General features: G+C 42.3%; 6 protein-coding genes across 6 annotated transcripts in view; 3 read left to right on the top strand and 3 right to left on the bottom strand.

Annotated features, from left to right (window-relative positions):
• Positions 1 to 111: 111 nt before the first annotated feature.
• Positions 112 to 2178, bottom strand: SS1G_02385 (hypothetical protein; the record flags this gene model as incomplete). The annotated part of the gene is made up of 4 exons (XM_001596119.1): positions 112 to 673; positions 749 to 1032; positions 1111 to 1646; positions 1950 to 2178. 4 exons carry the CDS (start codon positions 2176 to 2178, stop codon positions 112 to 114), a joined length of 1611 nt encoding a protein of 536 aa, XP_001596169.1.
• A 1368-nt stretch (positions 2179 to 3546) lies between these two features.
• SS1G_02384 (hypothetical protein) lies at positions 3547 to 5621 on the top strand (the record flags this gene model as incomplete). Its single annotated transcript, XM_001596118.1, has 3 exons — positions 3547 to 3625; positions 3686 to 5227; positions 5284 to 5621. 3 exons carry the CDS (start codon positions 3547 to 3549, stop codon positions 5619 to 5621), a joined length of 1959 nt encoding a protein of 652 aa, XP_001596168.1.
• A 1616-nt stretch (positions 5622 to 7237) lies between these two features.
• On the bottom strand, positions 7238 to 8612 carry SS1G_02383 (hypothetical protein; the record flags this gene model as incomplete). Its single annotated transcript, XM_001596117.1, has 7 exons — positions 7238 to 7242; positions 7415 to 7475; positions 7714 to 7744; positions 7796 to 7932; positions 8018 to 8295; positions 8344 to 8497; positions 8547 to 8612. 7 exons carry the CDS (start codon positions 8610 to 8612, stop codon positions 7238 to 7240), a joined length of 732 nt encoding a protein of 243 aa, XP_001596167.1.
• A 395-nt stretch (positions 8613 to 9007) lies between these two features.
• SS1G_02382 (hypothetical protein) lies at positions 9008 to 9978 on the bottom strand (the record flags this gene model as incomplete). The annotated part of the gene is made up of 4 exons (XM_001596116.1): positions 9008 to 9058; positions 9125 to 9383; positions 9435 to 9675; positions 9738 to 9978. 4 exons carry the CDS (start codon positions 9976 to 9978, stop codon positions 9008 to 9010), a joined length of 792 nt encoding a protein of 263 aa, XP_001596166.1.
• A 969-nt stretch (positions 9979 to 10947) lies between these two features.
• Positions 10948 to 11232, top strand: SS1G_02381 (predicted protein; the record flags this gene model as incomplete). The annotated part of the gene is made up of 2 exons (XM_001596115.1): positions 10948 to 11036; positions 11205 to 11232. The coding sequence occupies 2 exons, from the start codon at positions 10948 to 10950 to the stop codon at positions 11230 to 11232; spliced, it is 117 nt and encodes a 38-aa protein (XP_001596165.1).
• A 6136-nt stretch (positions 11233 to 17368) lies between these two features.
• The window catches only part of SS1G_02380 (predicted protein), a gene marked incomplete at both ends in the record, with an annotated part of 623 nt that continues 396 nt past the window's right edge, over positions 17369 to 17595 (top strand). Inside the window, one exon of the mRNA XM_001596114.1 lies at positions 17369 to 17579. Coding sequence (XP_001596164.1) covers positions 17369 to 17579 — 211 coding nt within the window. The remainder of the gene's footprint in view (positions 17580 to 17595) is intronic.

Raw genomic sequence — 17595 nt, 5'->3', positions numbered from 1 at the left:
CCAAAAATAAAAAATGAAAAAAAGTCTCCAAACAAACACATCAAAGAAGAACAGCGGAAAATTAAAAAGGAGATAAGCCGGAAAAACTTAAAAGCAAAGAAAACCCGCAACTTAAAATCCCTGCGGTACAGGAGGAGCATCAAGTAATTGTAATCCTTGCGGAACAGGAGCATCAAGTAACTGTAATTCCTCCAAATACCCCCGTTCCTCCTGCATATTCCTAATAAAGACTTCCTCGCCCACCTCACCCCACCACCCTCTCTCCACAACCTCCTTCTTCCTCTGCCAAATCTCACTCGCTACTCCTTTTACCTGACCAAATGCACGACCGGCACTAGGCCATACTTGCCATAGAGTTTTTAACGCCCCGGTATTCAATTTCAATTGTTGTTTGAGATCATCGTCGTTGAGAAGAGGATAGAGAACTGACCAGCAAGAGAGATGGACGACCGAGGCGAGCGTTACGACGCAGGTGAAGAAATGGGTGTGCCGGATTAAGGGGATGGGGAGGGTAATTAATTTGGAAATGGATTGGGCGGCGGTGATGGTTTTGGAGGCATGAATGTTGTAGTTAGAGCCTGGGATGATAGGGTGGTGTGGGGCGCAGGAGGTTATTGGGGTGGTGATGCTGCTGTCTAGTTCGGAGAGTTCGCGGTGAAGAACGATAGTTGTGCTGTTTAAGAATGGGGTTAGTTCATGTAGAAATAAAAAGTATGGGATCAATAACAGGAAATTGGAGGAAACATACGCTTCGGTTATCATGTTTGCTTGGAAAAGCATTTCATCGAGCTTGCCATCACCACTGACGAGTTGTCTCTTGTTCTCTGGGAGATGTAAACGGAAGTTTACAAGATATGCATCAAGACGATCGACGGCCGAACTGTCAGGGTGAGGGTTCATTTGACGCCCAGTCAACAATCGACCCAAATTGCGGATTGCAGAGATACGATATGTGAAAGAGGAGTAACTGAAATCACGGTGCTCGAAATCCTCATCATCAAAGTCCGAAAGGGAATGAGGGACCGGAATATTCTGGTTTTTGTTAGTATGGTAATTTTTATAAGATAGGTCTGAAGGGAAATTCTCGCCTATCAATTAAGGGAAACTTACTCCACTAATGTATTCGTACTCTTCGCATGGAAGTCCAACTTCTGCAGGTATATCTTTCATGGGAAAGAAACTCTTTTGATGAACACCAGCGATCATTCCATCCACCACGAACATTTCCCACCAAGTACGACGCAAGCTCTCTTCCATACTGGGCCAACCATTCCCGTGTATAGAAGCGAAGTCCCTCTTGTTCATCCCTAGTTGTAATGCCAAATCTTGAGTATCGGTAAGAACTTGTAAAGCCTTCTCCTGGTATGTGTAACCATCAAGTCCAATACAAAAAATAAGCATTGCTTGAACTTTGAATGCGTCCTTGGGACAATCTGCCCGATAAATCGCTCGTTCGGCTTCTAGACATAGTGCCGTGGTGGGTGCTTGATCTATGTAGAAAGAACCCACATATCTCATAGCAGCTTCTAAATGCTCCAATTGTTTTTTCTCCTTCAATAATCTGAGCAGATTATCTCTCGGGAGAACAAAGGGGTGTGCGGGCCAAAAATGAAAGAAGAATGCTTCAATACATTTTTGGCGAAGGTCTAATCCGTTGTATTGAGGTTTATTAACGTCTAAAATCGTCTGATCTCTATTATTACCATAAGACGCGGGATCTGCCGGTTGGAACGGAAGCGAGTGCAGTCTATTGTCGGGAGGTGTAGCTAATCCACTGGGAATGTTGCCCGAAATACCGGTGGTATTGAGGGTCGTCGATGAGGTCCCTGGTCGAACTAGTGGACAAGCTCTGGGATTGTTTGATTGAGTTGACGTCGACACCACCGTCTTGTTTTGAGCTCCATTACGTCTAGGGCCCTTGAAGCCTCGACGACTTCTCACGTACATACATTCATATTCATTAGCAGAGCATCTCGAACATGGGCTTAGGCCGTCGCATTTGAGGTGCTTAGAGCGACAAGCGACGCATGCTGATGGGACGGTGATCCGATCCTTTTGATGTTCCGGAACGATCGCCGGCTGTCTTTCACCTTGTTTCTCAGGCACATGATCGGAAGTAGGTGAGAGTGATGAAGCATTACTCGTCGAAGGCGTTTGGATGGGAGAAATGGAATCCATAGCTCTAGTGGTCAGATTTGATGTGGATGTGGATGAATTGCTCGCCGACCAAAACATATGAGGCACAGAAGTAGAGGTCTGATGCATTGGAGGATGTCAATACTGCAACCCTGGCACAGAGCGTCGAATGATTGCAGGATATTCTATCCTTGTCCTACGATATCTGATGGGAAATGCTGACCACCGTAGTAATTGTGGTACCTAGCGAGGTCCCCGACGAGCCCGAATAGATTGGGTATAAGCAAGTTTAGTACAAACACGTACGCTGATGTGCTGACAGCAATATGGTTTGTGTTCAACTAGGACAAGTCCAATCTTTATAAAGTATGGGGGAGCCACAAGAATGAATAAGTTGTGAACTTATGTTGGAAGATGTTGGGAAAAGGGGCGGATAGTCTCAATATAACGACGGGGAAGTATCGATTCTGCGTGCAAACAAGTTGTTATTAAGAGCATACGGAGTGGTCCATCCGCTCAATTGATTTTCTATCTGACATACAGTATTTCATGCGTACATATGCGTAGTTGATGCGTATTCGATGCGTATGTCCTTCCTTTACCTTGGAGGACAAGAGGGTAAGAAATCCTATTGGTGCGAAGTCCCGAGGGTTGTGAAACTGCCACACACGTGACTCAATTTCCAACATCGATTAACTTCGGATTTCCCCTTCATCATCCGCGATTGAAAGAAAAACTCCTCAATGCTGCATTCTTTCTGCAGTCAATGTGCATATAAAAGGTTATGATTATCTCACATGGGAAATGTTTCCGCCCATCCTCCAGCACACCACCAGAGAACAGGAGGGTTGCAGTGAAAATCTGCCTTTTGACACCTGCATCGTTGTGGAGAACAGCACCCCAAGCGATTGGGCAAGGCACACAAGCATGGCCACAATGAGGCTGGCTACTACAAGTCTTGAGCCGGTAGATAAATCTTCATCATTTATGATACGATGAGGATAAATAATCTGCCTGATCGAAACCCAACGGCGTTGCACTCACTGCCGATCATCTTTGTGCTTAATTTTTTTGTTCTTCAAAATTTGTGTCCTCCTCACGATATAATTTCTGAAAGCTTCAGTTTGATTCCCGCGCGGAATCTAAGGTTGTAAGCAACAGTAGCGCTATCTGCGGACTTTAGCCTAGTTTCTCTTTGCCCAGCACATATTTCAGCAGCATCCAGCAACATCCTGCTTCATGTAAGTGCTTCTCACCAACTCGTTCATACTTGCCGTTATTAAACGAACCGGCCCTTTTTGGTTCAATCGGTTCCAAATTCAAGGCCATCCGTGCCGTGATTTGGGTTGACTCGCATATATCGGTAGTACAATCGAAATTCCCGTCACACCATCTCAGTTCTTGTACATCATGGACCCAATCAGCGCCGTCGGAATAGCTCTCAGTGTAGCATCCTTGGCTGGTCAACTGTTTACAGGATGCATTCAAGGTACACGATTTCCTTGATTTTTCGTGTCAATTTATTGGATGTTGATTTTGCTATTATCAGGGATTCAATTTATCATCACAGCAAAGAATGTACCTGAAGAGTCAAAGTACTACAATTTGAGATTGCGAATGGAACAGCAGAGATTATTTGCATGGAGTGAGACTTCCGGTCTACTAGACCTTGAGGATCAAAATAGCCAGAAAATCCGCGAATCCAATACATTTGTCATTCATCGGACCACCATCCTGGATCTTCTTGTTCAAATTGAGTGCTTATTCAAGGAATTTGAGAATGCCCAGAGAAAAAATAAGCATCTCAAGGTTGTCCTTGACTTCGTGTCGGATGAAAACTTTATTGATCCAGCCAAAGATGCCTCCAGTGCTAATGTACCGCTGTCCGAATCGAGAAGGAAATTCATAATGAAAGCTATGAAATCCCTCAAGAAAAATGCTACAGATCATGTTACCGAAGGGGCACGACGCCTTTGGTGGACTGCTTTCGACAAGGAAGCATTTGAGATGCTTCTTCAGCGATTCTCCACACTAAATGATAACATGACGAATATCCTTGACACCCGTTTGCAAACTGAGATTCATCGGACGACTCAAGACACAAACCGAGGAGTACTACAGCTCCACAAAGACCTTTCCTCTCTCTGCCAATTGGTAATGGCTCTGGATATCAAGATTGATGCCCGGACAAACTACACTCCATCAATCACACATGAGTATGGGGACGACAACAGCTCAGGCTTGAAACTCTTATCCCAGCTTGCCAAATTCAAAGCATTCAACGAATCAATAAATCCCACAACCGAAAGCTCAACTTGGGATGAGGCAACAGGAGAAGCTCTCTCATTGGGAAGACCTGATGATGAGAGAGTGGGTCTCCAGATCGACAAGTCAAGCATCAAGTTTGCTCCTGGTGAAGCTTCAATAGAAGAAAATGCTATTAGATGCGAGGCTACATATTTCCACGACGATATTGAAGAACCAGTATGGATCGAATGGAAAGAATACGATTGTAGCCCTAACGCTACCTCTCCGTCACGCCTTATAATGGACCGTGTCCAGAAACTTGCTGCACTCCTTCATCATGAGCCAAAACCAGAAGCTTTTCGTGTCCCTCATTGTCTTGGCTATTTCGATAATCTTGCACCCCAACCTACTCTACTCTCTACCGAAATCTCTAGCGACTCCGAAGAAGATGAACCACCAGAGGCACGCATTGGACTAGTCTTTCGGAAGCCATCTTCGATCAATACCTCGCCCGTTTCTCTCATTCAGTTGTTCTCAAATTACCCCAAGCCACGCATCACAGATCGTATAAAATTAGCTCACGCACTTTCAAATTGCTTATTATATCTACATTCCGTCAATTGGCTGCATAAAGGGCTTCGCTCGCACAATGTGGTATTCTTTCCAGTTACATCAGAGGATGATAGACCTCAAATGGTGATTTGGGACCAAGTATATTTAAGTGGCTTTGACTTTGCCCGACCAGCAAGGAAGGATGAAACGACAGAAGTTCCAGGAGACGGTGAGGAGCATAATATGTATAGACATCCAAGTACCCAAAACATTGGATTCGGCCCAAGAGAGAGTAAGTTTTCTTTTCCCCACAAACGTGATGATCGGTGATCCTGATGATAATTATAGGCTACCGAAAAAGCTTTGACATATATAGTTTTGGTGTGGTATTAGTTGAACTGTGTTTCTGGAAATCAATAACAGAGATCGTGACTGTAATCAGCGAACGACCATCTAAAAAAGCCAAAAATGTGCAAGGAATTCTCATGAGCGAGGACATGCTATCAAAAATAGGAGCAGAAATGGGCGAAATAGTAGAAGAAGTTGTAAAAAAGTGCATAGTGGGAGGCAACGAGTTAGGCATAGAAGATGGAGAAGATGAAATGGGCGATGAAAGAGTCGCATCAAAACTCGGAAGGAAGTTTTTCGAAAACGTAGTCAAAAAGCTAGGCGATGTCAAAGTCTAAAACATAGACGTACCTCGGAGTACCGATACATATGAAGCCTCAAATGAAGTAGATGCTGCAAACCTTCAGGCCGCGGTTGAATATCAATGAAACCTTTCGAAACAGCACATGTTGTGCTCAGAAGAGCACATCTAATGTTCTCGGCTGCAGCTTCCAAGCAAATACCTACATATATTGGGTAAAAATATCTGCACCCCAAAAATCCCAAACATTGCCAATCCAAGATCTAACAGTTGATCACAAGATTAATGAAAAGTTACCTTCATAGACGCCATACCCAGTTTCTAAATCCATGCCGTCTATTTTATAAATACTACGACTCTCTACTATCAAAATACGTGTATGTCAGCAGTACCGACATCTTACACAACATTTCTATAAATTGAGAATCTTTATTTGGCCCCTACTTCGAAACCCCAAGAAATAGTCCTCATGCTAACGGTCCCAATGCATAAAAATACATACCCTATCCAGCCCGCACTTGCGGTGAGTATGAAGATCGTTAGGTGTGCATAGTATATATGCACACACGGCTCATCCAGAACACAAATAGATGGAGCTGGTGAAAGTGATCTGCGTAATACATTCAAGTGTAGATCAAGATTCTTGCCTAAGCCGCTGTGGCGCCATGGTGTTCACGAATTGTCACAGTGTATACTCAGTATCTGTATATCATTAGCATCTTAAGACTGAACATATTGCATATATGAACATAATCTCACATATATGCAATATGTAATCTGCAGCTACATATTTGGTACTGTGCCGTGTAAACACAGCATGAGTGCGTACCTGGGCTGGAATTTTATGGGCTGGGCTGGGATTGAGAAGGCGGTTGAGAGTCGTATGATTTGAGGTTGTACAGCATGGTTGGGTACGTATAGATGTACCGGAATCCATGTTAGGACTTCCTCAAGCTCCTTTTGACCGAATGGTAAATGCGTAAATATCTGTAGATATAGCTCAGCTTGATATTGTAATACCTGCCTCCGCTATAACTTCAACCATTATAAAATTATCGTCTCCTCTTCATCTGCTTTACATACATCCAGCACAATACATCTAATCTCCTCCAAATCTTCCACATCTCTAGCACAAACACATTTTATCTTCTGTACATGTACATCCCCGGAAGAAAACGAATCTATAGTGCAACATTGTAGGTGCAGTAAAAACGAGATACTTATCTCTGTTCCTCGTTACTTTGTATCACGTTCCGCCTGATTTGTGGTATTGATGTAACTTGTACTCGAGCCGGCTGAATCCGGATAATCTTCCTATATGCTGTGTTCAGATAGGTATGTATAGCCTGAATCTGGGAAAGGGATATGTACACAGATTTATTTATGTATGGATGGATATCGATGTGGTGGGACCGTGGGGTCAGAATATGAGGAGGTGAATGGAGAGATTGTGAAGATGGTGGAGATGGGTAGAGGGTTTGGTGAGAGGATGGGCTGGAGAAGTCAGATGATGTAGATGGTAGGCTCGAGCGTACTGTAACGTTTGGCTGGATGTTTTGTGGATGAATGGATATATGGATGACGATTTGACTATGGTTTGTATGTAGTAAATCCCAAATTGGTGTATGTAAGCTCATGATTAGACGGCTCAACTCAGGCTATTATAGGGTTTCAATAGTTTAGTCTGCCATGCTATAGTATCTTCGTATGATATACTGAAACTATCAGGAATCTTGAAGTAACTTGGAAACTCGATTGTATTAGAACGATATGCAGAGCTGAGTATGTCCTCCGAAAGCTCCTGAAATAAATACAAAACACCAAACCCACGAATATTTTGCCCTCGAGTTCCGGACTCGAGTAAGGATACAAATATAGACAATCCTCGCACCTATATATGTACAACGCTGTGTAAGCACCACGTCTGATCACCACACTTTCCAAGCCCTGCCACCTTCCGTGTCTGCCGCATTATAGTACTTCATTCCCAAATAAGAAACCTCAAGCCACAGACGCCTCCAAACAAAGAATTCTTTTTCCTTCACCAAACAGCAATTTTACCGTCTAAAATACATAGAACCCAAACCTAGAATCCTGTATACTACAATAATCGCAATAAGAATGCCTACCCATTCACCAGTCTTGCCAGTCTTGTATCCACTGTGTATTGTTAGTGAGATCTAGAATGTGATTATAGGAAAACAGACGTACTATTGATCCAAAACTCCTTTTCCGCTAATTTTACATTGCGGTGCGAGATCGGTGATGTACATGCAGTGACAAGAACTTCCACAGGAATATTCTCTTTCTGAAAATTCGTTCACCATCATTCCTTGGAATACATATGTCTATTTGCATGCATTAGCATTATTCTCCTCTCATAAGCACAGTTGGTACAACATTGATGTGAATGGAAAACCGGAATAAACATACTTGATAATCAATGTAATGAAAAACGTATCTCCAAAACACATTGAGAATATGTGGAGGTACCAAAAATCCACCCACACTCATCCAGAGTCCATTTGCAAAAGCAGTAAGAGCAAGAGATATGACGAAAGATGGGAAGAGTGAAGATACAAGAACGACGAGCGATTCGGCAGCGAGGAGATCGAGGAAAAGCCACATTATCCAGGTGAAGAAAGCTGTGCCAGTGGGTCGGAAGTTGCTGAGAAAATAGGTCGTTACTGAGAAGAGGAACGTAATGAGGACTAGATATGATGTTAGTTAGGTGCGGAAAACCTTGGCGAGGCACTTACATAGATATGGTAAGCCTATGATGAAATTTGACAGCATGAATGCTGTAGGTCCATAGAGACCATTTGCTCGTTCCTTGATAAATGTAGAACGATCCTCAAGGAATGAAGGAACATAAGCGACAGCCATAAAAGACATGAATGCGGAGCCGAAGAACTAGATCAAGTTAGTTATATAGGTCATCTGATTAGGTAGTTGCACTCACAATAGCATTAATGAAAGGTTGAATATCACTTTGATCTGTCTTTAGACGCAACCAAACTGTACCCATCATGATAGCAAGTCCCATATACATCGCAATACGAATGCCGTATGCGACCACATCTCGATAACTTTTGATAAATGCTCTATGAACTAGTGTCATCAATACATTGAAAAATCCACCGTCTGATGAATGAGTCACCGGTAGAGGTTTGACATTTTGCAATGTATGCTGAATCCTGTCGTGCATTTGTCGAAACGCGGGGGAGGTCAGCCAGGAATCCTGGATTTTTAATAGTCTGGTCTGCGCTTCTGTCTGGTTGGCTGCGAAATCAGTATTCAAGAGATCGAGAAGGTATTCTGAAGCGTTCATGTGAAGTGGAATTGTGTATCCTATGGATTCGAAATGTGAATTGACTTCTGACACGGGGCCAAAGTAATACGATTTTCCGCCAGATAACAACATCAGCTTATCAAACAGATGAAACGTGGATGTAGAAGGTTGGTGTATGCTTGCTATAACAATCAACTAGAAAATTATGTTAATATTGCACCTGCAAAGAAAAGAAGGTGGCTACTAACATTGTTTCGTTTCGCAACCTCTTTCACGAAAGACATAACTTCCCAGCTTGCCGCGGAATCCAGACCGGACGTGGGTTCATCCAAGAAGAGAAGTTTAGGTCCAGTGATGAGTTGACTTGCAACGCTCACTCGTCGTTTCTGACCACCACTAATACCTTTCTGGATTGGAGTCCCAATAATAGTATGCGCTTGATTACGAAGACCGAATGATTCTAGCAAGCCCCTGATCCGCCTCATTCGCTCGGTTTTTGTCAATGAACTAGAAAGAAATTAGCTTGTAATGTTATAGTCTAGGTGTTAGCAACCATACCTCTTATGAGCAAGACGAGCCGCAAAATTCAGTGTTTCTTGCACAGTCAAAGAGCCTATAAGGGCATCCTCTTGTTCAACGTATGAACTCATATCTCGAAAGGCTTTCATCGGTGGATTTGATCCATTGACCAGAGTTTCTCCTGTTACAGTCGCTTTCGCAGCTGCAATTCTGTGGGCCAGAACATTCAGCAATGTAGTTTTTCCACAACCGCTAGGTCCCATCAAAGCACATATTTCTCCTACGGATTCATTAGTATTCTGCTCTTAACTTGGTTCAAGCCTCTGCGATAATACTACTAACCAGCTTCGACTACACCACTAAGGTCATCTAGAATCGCTTTTGGTTCTTTCGTTTTGTAGTCTTTCACAGTGACGGTGACATTTTTCCAGATAAGGTTCCGAACAGTAGTATTCTTTAAATGTTCATCATCGACAGCTGCTAGTTCCACATCGGTCATGAACTGATTACGAAGCTCCATGTCCGAATCTTGCTCAGCTTTTCCCGAAGCTTGTGAGAGAGTGCTGGTCGTCGTGTCTGTCATAATGCGATCTGACCCAAGCCCGAAATTGTCTACCACCCTTCTGAAGAGATATTCGGATCCCGATCTCGAGTGATCCGATATTCTTTGAGAGTTAAAGTTTCAAGCACGAAGTCCTTGTTGAATAATTGTTTCGAGCTTTGTTGGAACCTCTTTCTTTATAGGATGTCGTCGATCTTGATGTTCTGGTACTCGAAGAGAATCGAACCAAGAAGTGAAAGGGTCCGTATCTCGGAACTGATTATTAACTTGACTCAGAGGAATGTTTGAAACTATGTTGTGAGACTTCGATTTCTGCAAATGAGTTGATTCGACCCTGTGTTTGAAGCAAATCGAGACATTTCTTTAACGTAGGGTGCACAACCTTTATATTCCATATTTCCTCTTCCGATACTTAATCACTACATGGTCAAATGTTGCGTCAGACAGAACTTTAAAAATCCAAAATTGGCTAGATACTATTCAGCCAGTCGTACAACATAAGCGCAAGCATTCCAGCTCTGACACAGTGATATCGTATGATATCGCAACACAAGGAAACGTCGGAGATACAAAACTTCCTTAGCATGAACACTATTATATGGAGAATTCGCCGACCGGAGAATACAAACCTTATAGCATATTAGAATTATAGATATAGGAAGCCAGGCAACAAGTTACAGCATTTAAAAGTCCAAACGTAAATCTGCAGGTCCCCGATTCCTGTGTACGGAGTAGGTCAAGCAGTGTAAGCGAAGTTCTTGGTGGGGTATATGAGTGAGTGCCACGGAGAGCTCTGAGCTCTCCTGGGAATTGGGAATTGGGAATTTTAGGATATTTGATACTTGGTAGAGGTGGGGCCGAGTAAAAATAACGATCTTGCATTCATCCCAAAGCCTCTTCACTAGTTCTAATCTTCAACGTGCTAGGGCTTAGCGAGGTCACCGAGGAGGATCCACCGACTCCGAGGTGCTAAGTAACCTTATGATAAGCATGGTAAGCTACTACCACTACTACCATACCATTCGACTAACAAAATACTTCGCCGACACGGCATTCAATGGATCTCTCGGCCTATTGACGTAAGTATCGAACTTGAGAGATGGGGTTGAAATACATGAGGATATAATCATCTACTAAAAGATCACCACGTGTGCCGACAAGAAACGTGGTAATGTTCATGATTGGAACAAATCAAATCCCGAAATAAAGAGTTCATGAAACTAATATTGGCCAGGTCGTCAGATCAGCTCAGTCAATTCTACTCCATTGGCTTGATATCTTCATGCATTTGACGTGGCTTAGATGGTCATAATCGCATATGGTGGTGGAAATTTTCAGAATTGGGCATGCATAAGAAGTAACCCTATGCAACCACAACGTTCATCGTACTGACCGTTTAATAGTCAATATGCAGTCTCGCCGACCATATGGATTTATCTTGAATCGTGCAATATACTGGTGGCCAAATATTGGAATGCAATCTCGCCGACCAGAAAGATCCACCTGACTGACTCAACGGTGACAACGGTTAATAACGATTACGGAAAAACATCTAAACGCTGTTAGTTAGGACAGCATCAGTCATCTGGCTCTTCGATCCTTGCACCTCCTGGAGGCCCGACCTCCTATTCCAGAACAGTTTCCATACCAAGAATTTCGAATCCCCTATGGCTAGCTTTTGGAAAACCCCTTCGACGCCACCTCTGCTTAGGGTTCTTATCTTCTTGATATTTTTCATTTCCCTTCGTAATGGAAACTATCTTTGCCACCATATCCCAGATAAATAAATCATTGGTAATTTCAATGCTCTCGGAAGTTGTGTTTATCTCGTTGATCGTAATATAAGCTGTACGGGTGATCTCTCTCAAGACTTTAAGCCATGGTATTGTAGGTCAAAAACGCGGTCAAACTTCTTTGATTTCATTCGCAGCCATCTTCTATGAGAAGTATAGCCTAGAAGAGAAGGCACCACACAAGGCATGTAACATTCTGAAGTCTCAAAGTGTATTCAATGCATTCACAACTGTTCGTACGTCTCAGCGCTGTTCAGAATGGTCTTAGTGACAAAAATATACCTAAAAGTCAAGAAGAGGGCCATCAAAAATTCCAAATTCGTGATTCGCATCGTGCTAGATATTAGATGACTCGCAAGTGCGTGAATACCCAATTACGTTTAGGATATTTCGTGTGAGACACTTGCTAATGGGTCCTGTATTCAGTGAATTGACCTTCAGGTCATCCGCTATATGATTGGTGACATTAATGAAGGGGTTGATCTAGGCTTTCGCCATGCTGGTCTGAGAGACTATGAGCCCTTCCCCTATTCTATCCAAAAAGGAGTATCTTCAGGTCATAATCATTGAAAATAAAAGAACAGTTAATACCTCCTTCTCTTCAATCCAACGAAGAGGCCTCCATCCAAAACGGCGTTCACATTGATAATCAAAACCTTGCCAATAGCCAGTCACAAGCTCTAAGTTAATCATAGCATCCGCCTACCAAGCCTTTTCGAGCTGCGAACCATGCATCTAGGATCAAATCCATGTAAGATACCTGCACTCTATGTATCTCGTTCAAAGATTCAAATCACTAGTCAGCCAATGCCAGCAAGAGGGCTTGGCCCGCTAGCAATTACCATATCCTTAGATTTCAGATACTTAAAATTTTATACTCACTTTGGGAAGCCCCCCGCCCCTCCCCACCCCGAATACGTGCAATGCAGCCATTATTATTATTATTTTTACCATAATTGAGCTTAATTGACTTCAATGGTAACTCCACGTTGATGTACACTTCTCCAGCAACCGTGAATGGTCTTCCCTTCACGGGGATCGCTGTCGCTGCCAAGTGAGGATCTTCACTAATACAGCACATAAGAGCATCGAATCAATCCTTCTATTCACTTGAAGAAGCTGATTTTCGAAGCACCAAGGCTATAGTGGCGAATTGCATTCGCAACCCTAAAATTTTCCTGAAAGACAATGAATGCACTGCTGCAAAAGACAAAATCTGGAATGAGAGAATCTCTACAAACACTAGTGTCACATGCATTAGTCTGTGTCATTCTTAACGAGCCCGAAGTAAGATCAATGAGTTTCCACATTTAAACATGAAGAATGGAAAAATAGAATGGTAGTCGGTTTGATATTCGTCCGGCCGGTTTTCAGCCGAATTCCAGGTGCCCGAGACGGACGTGAGTGCGCTTTGATCAATGTGTACACAGCCCGTGTTAGGCGAGAAGAGGGTAGTTGATCTAGGCTCGACCAATTGTAAGATTATCTTACATCTTGTTTTAGTTGTCCAAATATCTCATATATACTACAAAATGTGTCGTATCTACAAGGCGAGCTGGATAGTGAACCAATTCCTAAACACCAAATAAATTTGGCCTGAATTAGGCACTGCATTGCCGTGATATGGAAGAAAGCTTACTTCGTCGTAACACATGATCTAGAAAACATGGGCTATGATATCTACCGAGTATGTACAACTTAACCTCGCTAACTTTTCGACTTGCGTATAGTCCTGCAAAGCCCCTCAGTCCTAGTCCCATAGAATTTATCACTTTTCACAATAAATTCATATATTTCAAGATGTCCATGGATGGAAGAAGTTAACACTGCCGAAGCTGAGAGTATTGGCAGCAATCAATCGTCCACATTAAGTTAGTTACGCATCCCAAATCTTTGGATAGTAATTGAGCTAGACCAACAAAGCAGGAACGGGACTCCCGTGAAAGACTCTTTAGGTGATGCTGCTCATTGTTGCTTCTACGATGCTTTTTGACCATGTAGTAGATGGTCAAAGAAGCACTGGTAGCAGATTTTCTTTACATAGCCAAAGAGCGGGTTGATAAATCTCATATAACCGAGAAATGCACCTTGCCCTGTGTAAACACCATCTAGAAGCCCTTTCTCCTATCTCAAATACTAGCACAACGTTCACAGCATTTGCTTTATTGCACTAGGCGATTAAGAGCATGGTATATATCTACATAACTCTTCAACACAATTAGTGATCTCTCTAGTATAAGAGTAAGATTTGCATACTCTCCTTGCGCTATTATAATATTACCCAGCTAGCAATACTAGCAGAGATGTATAATGCAACAAATAGCACCTTGTAGACCTCTTTTCACTAGAATAAGGTTGATGGAAGAGCTGAAGGCTCGGAATGGAGATGGATGTTTGATGTTTGATATACAACGTCGATTTTTGATGGCAGATGAGATAGGAGATGTAAAGAATGCGACGCAGAAAATATAACGACGCACCCTTGAATATGTAAGGACGGATGCTAGTGGGAGTCGCTATGCCTGTGTGATTTGCCTAGCAAACGGAGGCTTAGCAATTAGGCGGAAAAGTTAAGTGTTAGAGACACGACGTCAACTTAACCTTAGCAGCGCTATGGCGGGGAACTTTCGGATGACTGGATCGCTAGTAAGGGGAAAAAATATCAAACAATCTGAAAATTTATGATAGTTATATACACGGATATATTGCCGAAGATCTTTAACAGGAGCTTAGATATATCAACCACGCCGCTGAAGCTTTTGATAACATGTAATGCGGCTGGTATTTACCCTTGCACTCTTTGTCTCCTTGGGGACCCATTTGATGCTCCAGGGGCTGATAAGACACATACATACAATACATAAGGTCTTAATGTCTTCCGAAAGAACGATTGAGGATAAACAATAGCTTCTTTAAATAGCAGAACATGCGGTAAGATATTTTTTTTCGAGCCTGTCTCTTCTTTCTTTTATTCCAACAAGCCCTTTGATTGCGTCAATATCAAAGTGTCTGTACCGAAAATTAGGAATTTCTCCTAATCTTACATCCGTTGTTTCATATGGCTCTGCTTGTATATGGCTTTACGGAAGAGGCTTAAAAGGATCGAAGGGAGAACTAGAAGATTAGGATATTCAAATGAGTAGAAACCCCTTCAAAAAAATCAAAAATTTCAATAAGGCGCAAAAGTCAATACCTTCCATCATCAAACTAAATATTCCCCGAACTTTGAAAATCCTCCTACAGACAAATAGGATTCAGAGTGAAGATATATTTTTTGGTACCGAAACCCACGACACTGCAGTGAAAACAATATCGATACCTAGTTGATATTATTGAAGCACATTTGGATGAGGTATGGGCCCTAATTATAGTGAGACATACGTTTTCGAGAATTAATATAATTCTGAAGTTCCTGATTCCGTTTCTTACTTATATAACACAGGATGAAAGGAGGAGAAGGAGGAGAAGTAGAGTGGTGATAATAGACATAAATCTATAGGATTGAGGTTTGGGTGAAAGGAAGTCGTATTGTTGTAGTATAATAACCTACCTACTAACTATGCCACTTCTCGAACAATTTTATTTTCTTTCTCGATCTCTCTTCCTTTTTATCCTAATATACTGTTGGTACTCACACAATAGTTTCCATCATTTTCACCTTAGCCTGTCATTTTTCTCACACAAACATCTTGCTAATACTGGCCTCTTCCTGGTGTCGCATATTAATCATTTCCTTTATAATGGATTGTTCTCGTTTACAATAGGTATAACTTGGTTTCTCAGTGTGGGGTGACTTGGGAGTTCTGGAGAGTACCACGGAAGAATACAAGCAACGAGCTACTCATCAAATAACCAATGATGTAGATGATTTGTGAGATTCATGAATGTAACACAATCTTCCAAGTGGCGAGATTCGAAATAATATGATACTTAAAGGAAAGTAAGTTCTGCAGTACAGTCAAGGAGTCGATATCCTAGGATTAAGGGTATGTGAAGGGTAATATCATATTATCCCGTCAATCACGTATTCATGATCATGCTCAGCAGCATCCCATGTAGTCTTGTTTGCGCTTATATTTGTTCCCGTTCCATGTAGCTACACCAGGCCGGTATCTCAACCCAATTAATCTCATGGGTTAAAGTATATTACCCTTTTGTCTTTGGCTCAAAGGAATTTTAACACTGAAATGATATGAAAATTGAAAGGAGTTCAGACTGAAATCACTTCAGATACTGAAATAGTTTTAGACGCTGAGAGGAGATTCTTTTGAACTTTGACACTCTTTGAGCACTAAAACCATTTCCCACTATTAAAACAAGCGAAGCATTGAAGTCCTTTAAACATCCAAATTCTTTTCAAGCTAGTCGTTTAATACATCGAATCAACACTAGAGATTTAATGAAATGACACTGCTAGTAAACATTGGACTCAGCCAATTATACAGCGATTCCACTTCATTTACTTCCTCCTCAAACAAATGGAACTCCTTGAAGCAACTTCTCTACTCCTATCTTCTAGAGAACATCCAAACTGAAACTCCGAACTCCTAGCTTCATCAATATTATTGTCCATATAACACTGAAGGATTCATGACATGTGGTTCCTTCCCCCATCTGTACTCAGGTTACCGTTCCGAATCCTCCATCCCCGTTCCCATGTGCCACGCTGCATATTTCGAACTTCCACGCGTTGCTCATCCTTCGATTCCTTCCACATGCAACGAAATCCATCCACAATCAACTCAATGAAGATAAGGTACCCAGTGCCGTTTTTATGAGACCGGTATAAACCCTGGTAGTGCCTTATCGTGCATGTCATTGCAGAATCCTTATCATGCAATGCAACGACCAAGTTTTCTCAAAATATATTTGGAATTGAGCATAGCAGCCATCATGGTAATTTTTACGATATTTGGGGCTGCTCGCCACTTTAACAAATTGATTTTCTGATGGTGTAAATCACCTGATGAGTATCCGATCAGGTCGGCTCTTTCGCTGGGGTAATATTGAAGTTATTCACACCCCAAAAATCGCAAGTCTTATTTCTCTAGCGAACAAGACAAAAGGTCCAAAGGTCTAGAATCCTATGACTTCCTAACTACTTTCAAAGATCGGGCTTCCAATCTTCCATCGATAATTCCACAACTCTGTAGAAGAATCCACTCGGTTCCATTCTCTATGATATTATGGAGATCAACAGCATTCATAAACAAAGATTTACATTGAAGCATCAGCAATGTAAATAATTGGCAATAGTGTCAAAAGCAAATAAAATAACAAGCCTATCTCAGATCTTCATATCTCATCTCCTTTGTCTCTCAACAAAATACCAAAGCTGAGACTTCCATGGGCGCTCGGACCATATTTCCCATTCGCACTAACGAAAGCTTATTTTCTCGCTTATTCTCTTTCCCCAGCTACCCAATGCATCTCTGCAATGTTGCCCTGCCAAATTGCCCAGACCAAATTCTCGAATCATATCGTCATACTTCATCCCCAGCCAACATCAATCTATTGATCCACCATATTCGACACCAAACCATCAACATCAATACCTTTACCAGCTCCACACATCCAAAACCATCACCGAAAAACCCCAGGACTAAACCACAGCAACCATGCCCACCACCCGGCGCAGCAACGGCCCCGCGCAAAAAGGCACCCAAAGAACCCTCTCCTTCAACAACTCCACCAAAATAACCAAAGCCAGCACACCCTCCACGCTCACAACCAAAAATTCCCTCACCAACCCCCCATCCCTTAATCCCTCGAAACCTTCCCCAGAAATTAAAGACATCACCACCGCAACCGAAGAATCCACACCAAGCAGTACACCCCGACCCTC

Source organism: Sclerotinia sclerotiorum, genomic scaffold, assembly GCF_000146945.2.
Source record: "Sclerotinia sclerotiorum 1980 UF-70 scaffold_3 genomic scaffold, whole genome shotgun sequence".
Lineage (NCBI taxonomy): Eukaryota > Fungi > Ascomycota > Leotiomycetes > Helotiales > Sclerotiniaceae > Sclerotinia > Sclerotinia sclerotiorum.
This window is presented reverse-complemented; position numbering and strand designations above follow the sequence as displayed.